This window comes from Parasteatoda tepidariorum, chromosome 9 (assembly GCF_043381705.1).
Source record: "Parasteatoda tepidariorum isolate YZ-2023 chromosome 9, CAS_Ptep_4.0, whole genome shotgun sequence".
NCBI classification, from domain to species: Eukaryota; Metazoa; Arthropoda; class Arachnida; order Araneae; family Theridiidae; genus Parasteatoda; species Parasteatoda tepidariorum.
The window spans coordinates 8,798,602-8,814,950 of NC_092212.1; the positions used below are offsets into that span (position 1 = coordinate 8,798,602).

The 16,349-nt window shown below is 29.3% G+C and overlaps 1 protein-coding gene across 1 annotated transcript in view; it reads right to left on the reverse strand.

Moving 5' to 3' along the window:
* Window positions 1–16,349, reverse strand: part of LOC107437007 (NBAS subunit of NRZ tethering complex) — a 105,102-nt gene that overhangs the window by 33,532 nt on the left and 55,221 nt on the right. The window contains exons 34-41 of the mRNA XM_071185728.1: window positions 15,966–16,061; window positions 13,673–13,794; window positions 11,108–11,195; window positions 10,336–10,410; window positions 9,363–9,517; window positions 3,683–3,812; window positions 625–760; window positions 423–499 (exon numbers count right to left, since the gene is read on the reverse strand). Of these exons, the coding sequence (XP_071041829.1) occupies window positions 423–499; window positions 625–760; window positions 3,683–3,812; window positions 9,363–9,517; window positions 10,336–10,410; window positions 11,108–11,195; window positions 13,673–13,794; window positions 15,966–16,061 (879 nt within the window). The remainder of the gene's footprint in view (window positions 1–422; window positions 500–624; window positions 761–3,682; window positions 3,813–9,362; window positions 9,518–10,335; window positions 10,411–11,107; window positions 11,196–13,672; window positions 13,795–15,965; window positions 16,062–16,349) is intronic.

The window sequence follows — 16,349 nt, forward strand, 5'->3', positions numbered from 1 at the left end:
CATTTTATTATAACTATAGCTGAGGCCTTTTAAGAGTGAAAAGGGCAGATTTGAATTTCAAATGGCTCCCTGCATAAATTGAAATTGTAAACAACTATTTTTATTTTAACTAGGTATTTAAAAATACAGTTTCACACAGTGCAATAGGAAAAATATGCTTTATTGAAAATACTAAATGTAAAAAAATTTGAATTCGTCAGAAGTGTAATTGAATAAAATATACTTTGCTTAGTTGCATAATATCGAAGTAGCAACAGTATTCGGGCAACATCAAGCTGTAATAATGATGAAACATGTTTTGGGAATATTTTAATACTTATTGGAAAGAGGTGTCAAAAGATCAGGAGTTCAATGATAGGAGTTCCATTGTATTTAATTATCGTCAAATATTCTTCTCAAATACGAGTTTAATTTAATCTTACCTTTTTAAGACTCAAGAGAACCGAGAGTGCATACGTCATATCTTCCGGCAAGTAAGCTTTTGCAACATCGAGTAAAACTAAAATTAGAAAAATGTATCCTTATGAGGTACTTAAAAAAGAAAAATCAGCCACTTATGCACAATTTTGGAAAAAGTTATTTTTTAAAATTGGAACTTAATGGGTTCAAAAAATTATTCCATACCAGAATTTTCTATGGAAGATGCGGATGATTCATTCTTCAATGCATCCTGAATCAATGAAGCTCTTAAAATAGAAGAAGAAATTTCTAACTGTTGATGCAAATCTGGTCCTGCATATCGCTCATAATTGGCCTCAATCTGAAATGAATACAAAATTTATTGGTGATGATGCAACTGTAAAAAATTTCAACTTAAATAAAAATATATAAGCAAGTTCATAAAAAATGATTGAAGTGATAGTTTTTAGAATTAATTTATACTAAATTGCAGGCCAGTAAATTAAATTCTATTAATTAATTAACAGGGAAAGTGAAATAACCTTAGTTTTTAATGCAAATTTACATTTAAAAAAATCCTGTATGACCAGAATATTCTAAAGCAACATTTTTTATTACTAAGTAAAGATGGATTACTAAGCAATACCCATCTTTGTCTTTGTTGTGATGTCAGCTGTCACTTTCCGCCATCATTAACAAATCAATAGTTTGAGTGTTTCAACACTCAAACTCCTAAATTCTATTTTCTGAGTAACTACTATTGTTAATTTTAGGATGTCACTAAATTTTTTGAGGCTTTCTGGTGTTGCTATGGATCGCCATCAAGCCTACCCTTTTGAATCCTCTTTTTCTACTGAGAGGCACGTGATTGCACTTAGAGCCTACAGTATTCTTCAAATGCCCCCTGTCGGGGGGCTGGACAGGGTTAAGCTTTGATCATTAACAAATCAATGACGACAGTCTTTAACTGTAGAACCATGGCACTTCCTCCCAATCCAAAGAGTACATAGGGACTTCAATAACTGATGTTTGCTGATATTCTTCTCTTACCCAATTGTTAGCTTGTCATTCTGTTATACATATTATGTGTTTTATTGTTGGATAATTAAATATAGTTTCAAGTTAAGATTCTTCAATGAGGATACCTCGTTAAAGATGTACACAATATAACAGTCTAAGTATCCAAAGTAGAATTTAAAGCTCAGCAGCAAAACACTTTTTCTTTTGCTTTTCTTTTTTAATTTCGACATCATATACACCAAGAAAATTAAAAATTTTAGAATTCTTAACTTTAACAAACACTATTTAGATAAAAACGAAATATAGCTTCCAAAAGACTTGATTAAAGTGTTCAATTTTAAAGATATTACCATTTCAGTAAAATTTACCTTAGCATCCATGAAATCAAATAATTTAGGCATACAGTATTTGAATTATAACCATAACATCGGTACTTATATAAAAATACAGTTGACAAAAGTAATAACACAAACAAAGAATTTTTTTCTAAAGAAGTTGAATTAAGAAATTAGAGTTATGGAGTTAAACATAGCCGAAACCTAGCCTTTTTAAGATTAGTGCTGATATTAATCAGAAATCATATGAAGTTAGTTACAGATAGTTGCCATGTCATTTCGATATGAAAGAAAGACAATATTTTCTATTTGATTGTCAACTATAAATTTTTGAAAAGTTTTGATTGACTTCTACACTTCTGCTTTTACTTTATAGTTTCTAATATCTTGACAATTTATTTTAAGTAAGTCCACCATCTGATAGGTAAGTAGATATTTTTATTTATGTCGCACTAGGGCTGCACAATGGGTTATTGGCGACGGTCTGAAAAAAATTCCTGAGGATGATCCAAAGACATGCCATCACAATTTTGATCCTCTGTGGAGGGGATGGCTCCTCTGCTTTGGTAGCCTGACGACCTGTGCTGGAAGTCGAGCACTTTACAATAGAATATTCTAACAAGCACTGATACCGCACACCCTCAGTTCCTACGTAGGCTGATTAAAGTGGTCACTTACCCCCTTACTGACCGCAGTCAGTGATGCTAGACTTCGGTGTTCTACTGAAAACTATGTCTTCACGGTCAGCCCACTGTAGGACTCCACCATCTGATAGTAAATAGTTAATTTACCCTTTAAAATTATTTACCCTGTTTTACATTAAATTATATGTACTTTTGGAACTTAAAGGCTAATTTATTATTAAGACAAAAATATAAGGAAATTTAATTAAGCATCTCAGGAAAAAAGAAAACTTAAGAACCTGGTTCTGTCCAACCTTCTCCTACTTATAGTAAATAAATAAAATTGATTCATGTAAATTATTAGAATAACAAAAGCTATGATATTTGTATTGAGAACGATTGATGAATCAATAAATGCACAGTACTGTACTGGATGCAAAATCTAGCAAAACTTGCGATTGATAGAAATTATTTTCTGGCACAATGAAAAGTAAGATTTATATACACAAGGAGTTTCATGAAAATAAAATTCTGCAACATTCAAGTTATGCCGAAGGCTTGAAAACTGTAACCCCTGGCATATAAATATTTAATCTGAATACAGATGAAGGAACTTCTCTAATTTTGAAAAAAATTTTGAAGATGCTAGATGGAGGAAATACTAAAAATGAGGGGGAAATATATTTGACAAGATCTGAATGTTAATAAATCAAACTACATAATTAAAATTTATAAAACAATGCTATCTGAAGATTTTTAATTAAAAAAAGTTGACCTCAACAGCTGCTAGATCATCAAACTTGAATCCATCAGCTGCATTTGAACATAAACATTATTGCATAATTAAACATTACAAAAGAAAGAACGTATGTTGAAAGTTATTCTCTTCCCAAGAAAACTTAATACATATGATAATTGACACTTCTTTGTAAATAATATTGCACTACATGTACTCAATCGATGCTTATTTATGCTTCTGATACAATTTCATTCCAATGATTATTCTGCCATGATTCTGATTTATGCTAGAAATAAAAGTTTTGAGGAGGTATAATGTCATATATTACAATTTTCGTTCGGGCATGTATTAGAGATTAAATTGCCCATAATAAAATGTAAAAATTTTATGACTTTTTGAGCGCTTCAACAGTTTTATGTAAATTCCATATTACATTTGGATTCTTGTAAATCAGGATTCTTAATAAATACGCTTTATTAGGCTATAAATTTTTAAGTATGTATTTACAACTGATAAAATAATTTTTATATTTAATATGGAGGATACGTTGTTCTTTTAATACTTACCAAACTAATGTGTGAGTTCTCAATAAGACCACTGTAAAAAGCACAAACACCTTGCTTTGTAAGAGCAGCATTGCCATCTTCCTTAACATCAGGTGAACTACCCCATAATAGACCAGGTGGTTGAACCCAGCTAAAATTAATAATTAAAAAAAATCTCGATGAATCAGCGTGACGATTTAAACGGATAAAGAAAAAATTATGAGATGAAGATGGCCTCTTTTAAAACTATAACAAATAAAATATTTTAAAAAATATATTAAAAAAAATATCAACAAAAAAAAACAAAAAAATATCAAAAAAGAAAACAAAATAAAAAATACATTGTACTTATGTTTCTTTTTTTAATATTTCAATAAGCCAAATACAGAAAAAATTTTGAAATGGAACTGCTTTACAATTTTTGGCATTTATAATAATATTAACTATGAGCACTTGCTTAAAAATATATGAGTTACAAACTTATCAATCATTGTAGCAATTTTTTTAATTAGTGTTTCTTTATAAAACTTAATATTAGAAATAAATAAATCTAAATAATGTGGGTTTGGTATTGAAAATCATACAACTAAGAATCATGTTTTGAAATATTATGTTATTACATAACAAATTAGTTGGATCAGTTTTTTTCTTAAACAATTTATTTCCTCACATAAATTATTAAGAAAACAATTTGCATGAGCTTGAAACCTATTTTTAAGTCCTTGTTGATAAACATTAATACAATGCAACTTTTTAACATGCTGCACGATTATTAAAATAATGTTTATTAAAAATGAATAATAAATAGTCGGTAAAGAAACTTGTGAGAAAAGTCTTTGAAAAATATTTTGGTTTAAAAAAGCATCAAGAAAAATTAACAAGAAGAAAAAGAAATGGATTAACAAATCTCTCTCAACTAAATCGAAATTTAATGCTGTTTCAAATTTCAGCAGTAAATTTATTCTCAAAGATTTTGATGATAAAATTATACAAATAAAGGTCAAATAATATTTGGCTTTAAAAGAAAAATTCGTTCAAAATTTATGTTATGATTTGGAGATGTTATTTCAAATATTAAGATGGCCATAAGACCACAATAAAATACTTGGCTTTGTCTAAAAATTTAAAAGAAATTTTGACTATAAAAATTTACCTATTAAAAAATTAATTAAAATTTAAAAAAAAAAGTTTTGTTTTGAAGAATAAAAATTAATCAATTGTATCTAATATTTCCATACATGGACTGATAAACATGTAGACATGTACAGATATCCATCATAGCCCAATGCAGATTAGTGTCTTCAAACAAAGAGTCCTAGTTTGATAACAAAAATCATATTTTGAGTGCTGTTTGCTGTGCTAAATAATCCGGACCACCTAAGTTTCTCTTTTCCCATAACATCTAGCGCTCTCTGACACAACAGACAAAGTCAAGAACTGATACTCTCCACTAGAGGTGAAGACAATTGTACTGTAGGCAACTTCTTCATTTGTTGTGCTTGTAATGTGTGGATTAATCTTCAAGCATTAAAGTTCTTTACCCTAAACTTTTGCCGAACCCTTAATTTACGCAATTTGGTTAGAGACCAACTATTATAAAACCAATTCAAACATTTCAATATGATCGTCAATTTTATATTGAAGTATACATTCTTTGTCGTAAATTTTTGAGTGTAAACATAATGTCTACTGGCCAAACAGATATCACATTTTAAATAGTGCATCATACAAGTAACCATATAAAATAAATTTATGAAAAATGGTAAATATCTTTAAAATATAAACTAAATGAATCGTTTATCACACTGAATATGAGGAAAGACCATATGTTTGTAAAGAACAAAAACTTACCACAATTTGTTTGAAGAAAAAGCACCCTCCACAGAATTAAAAAGCAGCGAAAGAAGTAAAGATGGTTGTGATAAGAATCTTAAGAGGAATTAAGCAGTTGTGAAATTTATTTACTTTTTTACAGTGATAGTAAAAAGAAGAAAAAGTATGAGAGGTTATAGATAAGCTTGAAGAATAATAAAAAAAATGAAAATGCAAATTTAAACTATAACTAATGCCTTATGACATGCAGGAAAAAATTTATATTATAAGAAAAGAAAAAAAGAACACGGATTCGTGAGAAAGTCTTGTTTAAACGAAAAACATTAACTAGGGTGCGAAAAAAGTTTTCCCTGTATATTAGGCGTAACTAAAATCCACAGTGTTAATGTATTGTTTTTAAAATAACAATACTCCCTTAGTTCTAATCACTGGATAAAACAAAGGGCAGTAACAATTCAACAATATTTGATACAAATATACTACGGTAAAAGAATAAAATACACTATGGTAAAAGAATATTATGGAAAAGAATAAAAATATCATGGTAAAAGAATATTTATTGTATTATCGGAAAATTAATACATTATAATATCTAGAATAGAGCAAGGCCTGAAAAATGCACAACACAAATTAAGAGAATGAAAATATTTATAACTTAACAACTCTAGACTACTAAAAAAAATTAAAAACTCTGGTGCAATAAAATACAGAGCAACAATATTGCTCATACTACAATGCACCATGGATTACATGTAATCCACAAGTGCACAGATCTAATATTTGACAATCATTTTCAGACAAAAGTTCTTCTTTTACATGTTTAAGAAATTTTAAATTGACATTCAGTCCTTTCATGCTAATTTACAAAAATAACTGCAAGTCTAATTCAAACACAACTTTCTAAAAATTTTGCAAAACATTTTTGAGCAGAAGCACGCCTTAAAAATACTGCATTAAAATATTTTGTAAAAACTCTATTAGTTGAATCACATTAATACCTTACAACAAGATCCATTTGACATTTTCATGAATTATGATTTAAGGCTTCATCAAAACATACTAAAATTTTTTTATTAATTAATGATTTTTGAAGTCTTAAAAACTCTAGCTAACCCATAACAAATTAGGCAAGACACCAACATACCCTTTCTTGCAATATGAGTATCTGTAAGCATCTGTGAAAATATTTCTCTAATAGCTCATTTTTACAACAAAATAACTTCAAATTAACACACTGGTGTGTTGGAAAAGATTGAATATTGCAATTCCTGTTTCTTGCTACAGAAAATTCATTTTAGTTCTGTCACCCGAACATACATTGAGAAATTTCATGCACCTTATGAGGAGGTGTATTGGAATACAGATGCATGCGCAATGTCATCCTTAGGGAGAAAGTAAAACACAAAAAGAGGTACTACCTAGAAGAGAGGGAAGGGAGAACGGTGAACAGAAAGGAGAAAACGAAATGAATGATTGATGAGCTTCCGTAGTTGGACGGCTGACGTATCTACTTTTGTAATGCGAACTATGATTACACTCTTTATTTTTGCCAATATTTAAAGACATTGGTTTTTTTTTTCAAAAAGAAAAATTCCTGGCATTTTCCCAGTATTTTATAACATTTTAATTCCCTGTATTTTCCCGGTGCTGTGGCAACTCGATTAATATGCAAATTTAAACCTCAGTAGTGCCCTAATTATAGAAAAATTATTTACTAAGAAAAACACATATAAGAGAAAAAATTATTTGCAACTATAAAAAAGCAGTTATGAAAACATATTACTTTCAATACTGAAATTTGTAATAATTTTATAAGAATGACTAAAGAAGAAAGAATGTTATTTCTCATAATTGAATCATTTGCAGAAAATATATATTAACCTATTTATATCCCAAGTTTTATCATTTTTCTGTCAGAATCTATAGAATTGTTCTTTTTTTTTTCCTTTATAACAATTTTTTTAATCTATTGTAACAAGAAAATTGTATTAAAAGAGGCCATCACCAAAATAATAAAAATGAATGCAAAATTAGATCGAATATTTCAAACAACAAAATATATCATAAACAAGAAAAACAAATTTAAACAACACATTTAAATTTTGAATTAACAAAAGTGATTATGCAACAAATAGTCTTAAAGGATAAAATAAACAAACTGTAAAGTTTAGAATGTCATATAAGGTTCGTGATGAAGTTTTTAAAGTGTTGAGAAAAAATGCAAATCAGTGAAGAGTAAGAGTGGAAATAAACATAAATGTTTGCCGTTTTTTACTAACATTGCCGGTCTGCAATGATTCTATTCATATTGACTGCTAGTCAGATCAGTGCTATTTGTCATAACATAACACCAATAAGCAAAAATAGTGCCAAATGTCAGATTGCCTACTTTACTAGTATGGTGGTCATTTTTCGGATGATATTATGTTCCAAAAATGTGCCTTGCACCACTTTCGTCGTTTGGGCCTTGTGAGCTGGTGGGGAGTCTCGTTGAAAAGTTCCATAAGTGAATTGAAACAGTTTAAATATTAAAGTAACTTAATTAACTATCACATGTATAAATTTTAATTTTAAGACCTTTTTCGTTCTAATTATAGATATACTGGTTTACAGAATGTTTTCAGACTAAATATGATTTTAAAAAGTGGTGGGCACAGCATTAATATAAATATGACTTAGATAGTAAAACTTACTGAAGAAACTTTAATTTTGTTAGCATAACATTAGATAAAAAGTAATATGTATGCCCTGGTGGCTCTGGGGAGAGGGCATTTGCCTTCTAATGAGTTGACCAAGGTTTGAATCAAAGCTGTGGCTGGTTGATCTGAATTCTGTTCCTGGCTCGCACCACAGTGTTGACTTAAATTATACTGCATGGTAGATCATGGATTATGAATCCCCTGGCGGTCAGGCTAATCTTGGGAGCTTTTCCTCTCCATGTAACGCAAATGCGGGTTAGTTACATTAAAAAGTTCACCACAAAAACTAGCTTGACCTGATGCTTGATCCAGGAGTTTCCTTGTTTCCTGGATTGGGTTCAAAGTTACAAGGCTACGGAGTTGAACATTGTCAGTCATAAACTCAGAATTGGGTTGGCTTTTCAAAAACAGTTATAAAATAAATAAAAAAAGTAATGTGTGAATGAACCCTTAAGAAGCCAAATTGTCAATGTCTGACCTCAATTGTTACGAATTTATAGACTTAAAGTTGGATTTTATAATTATTAAAAAGCATAAAATAGGACATTTTTCAAAAATTTTAATAATACCAGAAAATATAGGAAAATAATAAAATATCAGAAAGTTCCTGTATCCAAAGATCTCATGCAGGGTTATCACACAATTTCAGAACAAAAAATTTCCTGACTTTTCCAGGTATATCAGGTAAATTTCAATGAAAATCTGAGCCATATTTAATCTTTTCCATGCAATTTTTAATCATAAAACTTTGATTATTTTTTACTTGTAATGCCAAATATTAGATTTTGTGAGCAGAAACATATAATAGAATGAGAATGGAGTCATGGAAAAGTTTCACTAAAAAGTGGAATTTTATAAAATAATTGTATTAGATGTTTAAATTATTTAACTCCAATCACAATAACTTATTACTGTTACTGACAATTCTAAGACTGGTTCTTTTCCAGGTATGATAAAGAAGTTTTCCAGGTTTTTCGTAAAAAATTGCAACTTTCTTTGACTATTCCCTGCTTTTTAGAGTTAAAATTGAATTCCTTGACCCGTGGGAGCCTTGTCATGAAATATTAATTGGATTACTCAATAATTTTCTTAAAATGAATAAATATGTGAATGAAAAAAATAAATAAATGAGAATAATATATTTTAATTGAATAAAAAGGTGACTTTACTTGACAGCATCTTTCCAGAATTGAGCACTTTTAACTGAAGTCAAAACAACTTTAGCAGCAGTGTGAGTTGTAGAATGAAGCACTTTAAGAGTCCTTCCACTTTGTTTTAGTATTGTATTTACTGCTTTACTATCTTCATCTGTCTGTCTTACCTCCTAAGAACAATAAAAAATTGAAATTAAGTGAATGACAAGCATTTGTAACAGGTCTATATTCATTTTTATTTTAAAATTTGAATGACAAAGTAAAAGTATTATATTTTGTGAATAAATAAAATTGCAACCTTTGTATTCTTTCAAGTAATTTGGTTCCACACACTAATTCAGCGTTTTCTAAATGATGTTCCGTGGAAATCTAGGGTTCCATAGAAGAGTTAAAGAGGTTCCGCGAGTTATAACAAGTGATGATATTTTAAACCTTTGATATTTAGACTAAACCTGTAATTCATAAATTATTTAATTTTTCGGTTACCTTTAATAAATTATTTTAAGTGAAATGCCAATGAGATAGAAATGCCATTTTGAAAAATAAAATATAATTTGAAGTTATGCATAAATAAAATAACTAAATTCTATAATAAAAAAATATGTTTCTTTAAAACTATTTTTGATGTCTATAACCATTCTTTTTAGTTTTCATTTTCAAATAAACCATAATTTAGACTTTTTTAATTCATCTCTGGCTTATTTTGTCTATATTCACTACTTGACTTAACTAAAAATGTAAGCATAAAGGACTGAAAATTTAAGTGTCAGACATAAAACAGCATTTAAGATTATTAATGACAAATGAAAAATCTTCATTTTGTTAAATAAATATTTCAAAAATAAAGTAGTCTCTTATCAATTATCAATCAATGCATTCACAATTGCTGTACTAAACTTTAATAATAAAGTCAGGGCTCCTATGAAAGAAGGTTGATTATTTAAAGTTCTATGGTCAAACAAATTTGGGAACTACTACACTAACTTACCCCATCTTCAGAATCTGCAGAAGGAAAATGTGCTGGCAGATCTCCAACAAGAAATTTAACTCTTTCCTGCAAAACCTGGAAAGGAATTACACGGCATGAATACTCAACTTAAGTTCTCAACTAATGAACTGCATGAAGCCAATAGCATGATTACAAACAATTTATTACTCAAATTATAAAAATAAAGAATCCCCAAACAATTCAGGAATTAAAGAAAATTGATCAGAATACAGAAACAGAATAATATGGTTTAAAAACCATTTCAGAAGCTTGAAATGGAAAGATTATAAGAAAATTAAAAAAGATATTTCAATAGATACAACATAAGATACAAATTTAAGAATGCTGTTCTTTTAATAAACATAAATTTAATTTTCTTTAATATCATATTCATCTTAACTGAGACAGAATTCTTTGCGATGGCTGCACATTAAAGTAAATAATATTTAGTTAAAAAGAAATCATTCTTTGGAAAAGTCGTTATAGGATGGTAAAATTTTCAGAATTGTAATTGCTTCAAACCATAGTTATGAAGAATTCAAGAAGCTTTGTAAGAATGTTATGAAAGAGAATCAGGTTATAGCAGCCACAGCAGTTGCCATATACCGGAGAAACAAATTTTAAAAAGTTGTTTTTTCAATGTGTTGTTCAAGGAAGGTAGCGCAAAGAGGTGAGATTTTACTCAGAGCTACAATGCTTAGAGCGTTACATAGAATAACAATCAAAATAAGCAAGTTTAAGTTTTTCGTTCATCAAGGGGAAAAAAACTCACCTGTAATTCCAATTCTGACTTAGTTTTTAATATGGTTTCAATCAAATCTTCTGCACAGTAAGCAAGAGCAAAAGACATAAGAGACTTTCTGAAATTAATAAATGTATTGAAAAAAGAAGAAACCTTGAATGTACAATTAATTACTTAATTTCTATTTTTAAAAATAAAATAAATAAACACATCTAAAATGATTTTGTTAACTATTTTTCGAAATGCAAAGAGAAGAATGCTGAAATTGTAAGACGCATTTAATTAGAAAATAATAAATCTAAATTTCAATGGAAATAAAATTTTTAAAGTTAAAAATTATGGTGATTAGCTATCTTAAGAAACTTGACAGCAGGGTGGGGCAAAAATATTGCCCATTGCTATAATTAACATGTTTGCTGCCAATTTCCTGCCAACACATATGCTACTCTAGTGATTATCACATGCATGCCTGAAATTGGCAGCAAACACATTAAGAAATATGCAAAATCTTATAGCTTTGAATTTGCTGCTTCAATGGACAAAAAATTATGAAAATCAGGCTAAAAATAATTAAAATTGAGAAAATCATTTAAAAAAATCACACAGCTTGTAGTAGTGCTTATTGGTTACCATTTCTTGACAAGAATATTTATGCATTATTTAAGAATTATATAGTTCTAATCAGGGCTCGAAAAACAGCCCGTCCGCGGTGGTCAAAAATTCCCCCAGGACAACAGATTTCTCGAATGCGACGTCCACGCGGACGGCCATTTTCCTGTTAATTGACATTCCAGATAACTTGCCTTTGTCATTTAAATTATTTCGTAAAAGAAATAAATTATTTCATAAACGAAATACTAAGTTACTATTAGTAGCCTAGTATTTCTTTTATTACTGTATAATGTAATTCTAGTATTTGTAATCCTAGTAACTACTAATTCATTGTGCAATTTATATAAATGTTTGTAATAAATAAGAGAAAATTATATTTTTATTTATTTAGAAGCGACGGGTTAGTTTCAAAGGAGGACGGGTACATTGTTGGACAAGCCGTCCTCAGGGACAGGTAAAATTTCTGAGTTTTTTCGAGCCCTGGTTCAAATATTTTCTGTTGTTTCAATGGCATCAAAATTTAGATTGGACCATCAAGGCTTCAAAAAACATTAATTTATAATTAGTAAGCTTTGTACAGATATTTCTGTCAAGAAATGGCAACTTTTTAGCACAACTGATTTTTTAATTTAAAACCTTTTTAGTCAAATTTGTACACCTTTTAGCGTTTTGAGATGGCCGGAGATATAAATTTCACAGTAATGAGATTTTGTATACTTCTCAATGAGGAACGATGGTTCATTGGTTTAAGACACTGAGCTGTCAATTAAAAAGACTGGGTTTGATCCTCAGTTGTGGTTTGAAGTGCATCCAGCATCCTTAGATCAATGGGTACCAGCTTGCCTGGGTAGTAAAGGCGGCTTGTGCGCCATGCTGACTACATTACCACAATCAGGCTGTTGGTCTTGAAATTGCTTTGCATCAACCTCTATGACCCCCTGGTCTCAAAGTAGACTGTTGCAGAAATACTTATACTAATCAATCATTGCAGTTGGAATTTTTTTCCACAGTACAACTAAAGATTTAAGACATCTCTACTATTTCAGTCCCCTCTACAGAAAAGGTGTACCATATATTACTTACTTAAAGAAATAAACAATACTTTAAGTTCATGAGGTTAGTTCTGTAACACAGAGCTAGAAAAATATGCCTTGAAATTCTTCAACTTTCATGTTCAGTTCATCAGCACATATTAGATTTGTCTCAGTGTTTAAAGCACTGTTCTATAATTGAAAAGTACAGATTTTTATCCCCTGTGGTGGCTTGAAGTCTTGCCAGCTTTCAAGCGATGGATCACGGATTGCAAGGGAACTAAAGACGGTTGATACATAATGCTGACAACATTGTCTATCAAGTCCTTGGTTTTAAAATGTTGAAGCCTTAACCACCATGACACTACTGGCTGACAAACAAGTATTTTAATATGTGTGTTTGCCTCACAAATAAAAAAACTTAGACAGCATGGGCTGAACCAATCAACTTTTCTCATATGAATTTTCATTGCAAAAAATACAATTTGAATGTAACTATTTTCCATTACAAATAAAAGTTTTAACATAAAAAAATTTATATAATTTTACTCCCAATCATTTAAGCCAATTCAACTTTTTTAATTCTTGTGAATGGCTTTAAAATTTTTTAGCAAGTTTTACAGGTTTCTTGTCATATAATTTAACACATTTAATGACTTTTTTTAAAAGCTATTCAAGTGATTGAAAATCAACCTATAAAACACGCTAAAGATAACAAAGATTGAAAGCATGCATATCTGTCATAAAGTTTTTGTTTTCACATAATTTACACATAATTTTAACATTATTGATTTACAATGAAATACTTTGTTTCAACAATCTCTTTATGGCGACAATATTTTTACCACATTTTAAATAATTTGAAAAATGCAATATTTAAAAGGATGAAATAATTGCTTTAGCACGTTTTATTTATAATATATGATATAAAAAAATCTTAGATAGGAGTTACCTTGCTGAAACATCATCAAATTCATTACATTGGCCTAAAGTATAGCAAACCAGCCAGCCCTCTTCATAACCACCTTCCATAATTCTCTTACATGAAGAATAGCATTCTTTATAATCCTTAACCTGCAAAGTTTGCTTTGTTACAAATCATTAGCAAAACATGTCCATAGCTGCCAACATGGATAGGAAAAAAATCCAGTAGATTTTACAAGATAACATAAATTTCGTGATAATTGTTGCATAATGTACTAAATATTTCATGCATAGGGAATTTTAGGGATTTTTATAGTCATCAAAACAGAAAAACTGTGATATTTTCCAGTTAGGATGGACATTAGATGAACTTATTTATTATATTTATTGTTAATTTTGAATAGTAACAGGCATTTAATTCATCAAAGACAGTTAAAATATTTTTAAATTTATTTAGTTCTGAATAAAAATAAATGGAACATTTTAGGACAGAAAAGTTTTAAACTAATTTTTATAAATGAGGCCAGCTTATTATATATAATACTTATTTTGATATTCAAGCAAGCAATAATTTGTGCGAAAATCCTATTTCATTAGGACTTCTTTAAACTTACTCAATTTTAGAGAATTTTATTTTCTGAAATGTACAAAAACCAGGAGAATTTTTATCAATAAACCAGCAGAGACTGGAAAAATCTAGTAGTCTACTGGAAAATCCAGTAGAGTTGGCAACTAACTATGCATGTTATTTTCTTAAGAAATTTAATGACAATTTCAGATACACAAGATAAATATGCACAAAAAAAATAGATTTATTAGAAAGTTTCCTGAGTTGAATAACTAATCATAAAAGTATTTATTATATAAAGACGTATTCAACATCTAAAGCACCAGACAGTAATACAACAGTAACAGTCATCTGAAAAATATTCAGGATACGATCTAATCCACCTAATCAAACATATTTATAAAATTGTTTAAAATTTATTTTTTAATTTAAAAGTTATTTCTTATAATAAAAGTTTGCTTAGAAGTTATTGTAAGGAATTTGTAAATGTTTTTACGACTTTGTAAATATTCCAAATGAATCAGTTTGATAAGAAAAATTGCAAGTAAATCTCGTCATTCAGAGAAGAAATAATGCCTAAAGAATATTCTCAGGACGGCTCAGCTTAGTGACATTTTTACCAATTTGGCATCAATCTTGGCACTTGAAGACTATTTTTGCAACAAAATCATAATTCTGGAACTACCAGTTTAAAAAAAAAAAGGATCAATACTTACGGAGTTTTGGGATAATCGTCTCTGATTGATCTCATGAAACCTACATAAAGAGGGTGTCTCATTGTAGAGGAAATAGTCTGTTTGTGACTACAGTAATGGTTTAACCTGAATTAACTCATTGACCTAAAGGAGGTTTTAAATACTATGTATTGCTGCCATTGCGATGTTATTTGAGCTGTATTTGATTTCAGTAAATAGCAATATTTATTTAAAGTTTCTAGTAGTAAAGGTTTGAAGTCTTTTTCCACTTATTTCTAATCCAAATGAATCCCTGTGCTTGGAACATTAACTCAATGACTATTAGAACAATATTTTTTACATTGTTGCAATGTTTTTCAGCTAAGTTTGTAATGCCTGATAACTATCCACTGCCGTAGTGCAAATTAGTAACAAAAAATAAGCACCTTTTAAGCACTTTTCAAGCACTTAAAAAATATTTTTAAGCACTGTAAAAAATATCATAATTAAGCAGGGTTGGAAAGCTTTCGACAATTGACAGTTTTATCTTGTTTTAACCGTCATGTCGGGGGAAAAAACATTTTGGCATTGTTATTGGCAATTGTCAAAAATCATGAAATTTTGAATCATGTAAAGCGAATGGCGTTATCATATGCTACGGACTGACAATACGTCGAAATAGATTGGAGGTTGAATTAATTGTGAAAACGTTGAATAGAACAATGTGAACTTTGTCTTTTGGCATAATTCAAAGCGAAAATCTACATAGTAAAGGAAAAATCCCATTTTGAAAAAGGGAAAATTAAGCACTTTTTAAAAACACCCAATGAAAAAAGCTCCTCTAAGGGCTTTTAAAAAACGAAAATTCAAAATAAGCACCCTTAAGCACTTTTTTGAAACGCTACGCACTCTGACTGCTTAAATCTAGTTTTCAGATAGTATTCTCTGGCCTGCAAAATCTCTGCCTCCCCTATTTATCTCCTTTAAATTTTTAAAAGTGGCTCAGATTACTGAAGTGTGGGTAATTTGATAATTGGCAGCTAATTCTACTCTAAATTGGATAACTTTCAACCACTAACTTGAAAAGCATGATCTCCAAGTAATGTCCACACCTTTCCCTCCCTTTCATGATTGTTGGAGGTTCCTGCCCTTAGTAGAAAAGCAAGTTTCATAATCTAGGCAAAAATAAAAAAAATAGTTAACTAAAATATAAAAAAACAAGCATAATCATTATTTTTTCTATTGCATAAAACAAATCAACTGATTACACTTTGTAACAGATAATATTATTTTAAGTATAATTGTAATTTAAGAAATTATGTTTTCATAACAAATGTATCTTCTTAGCTTCTAAATAAATGCGACTTAAGTGGATTCCTGTCTCTATAATATAAGTTTTGAAATTAATACAAGATACATAATCCGTGAGGCACTATTACAAATTGTAGATTTTAAAAATATTT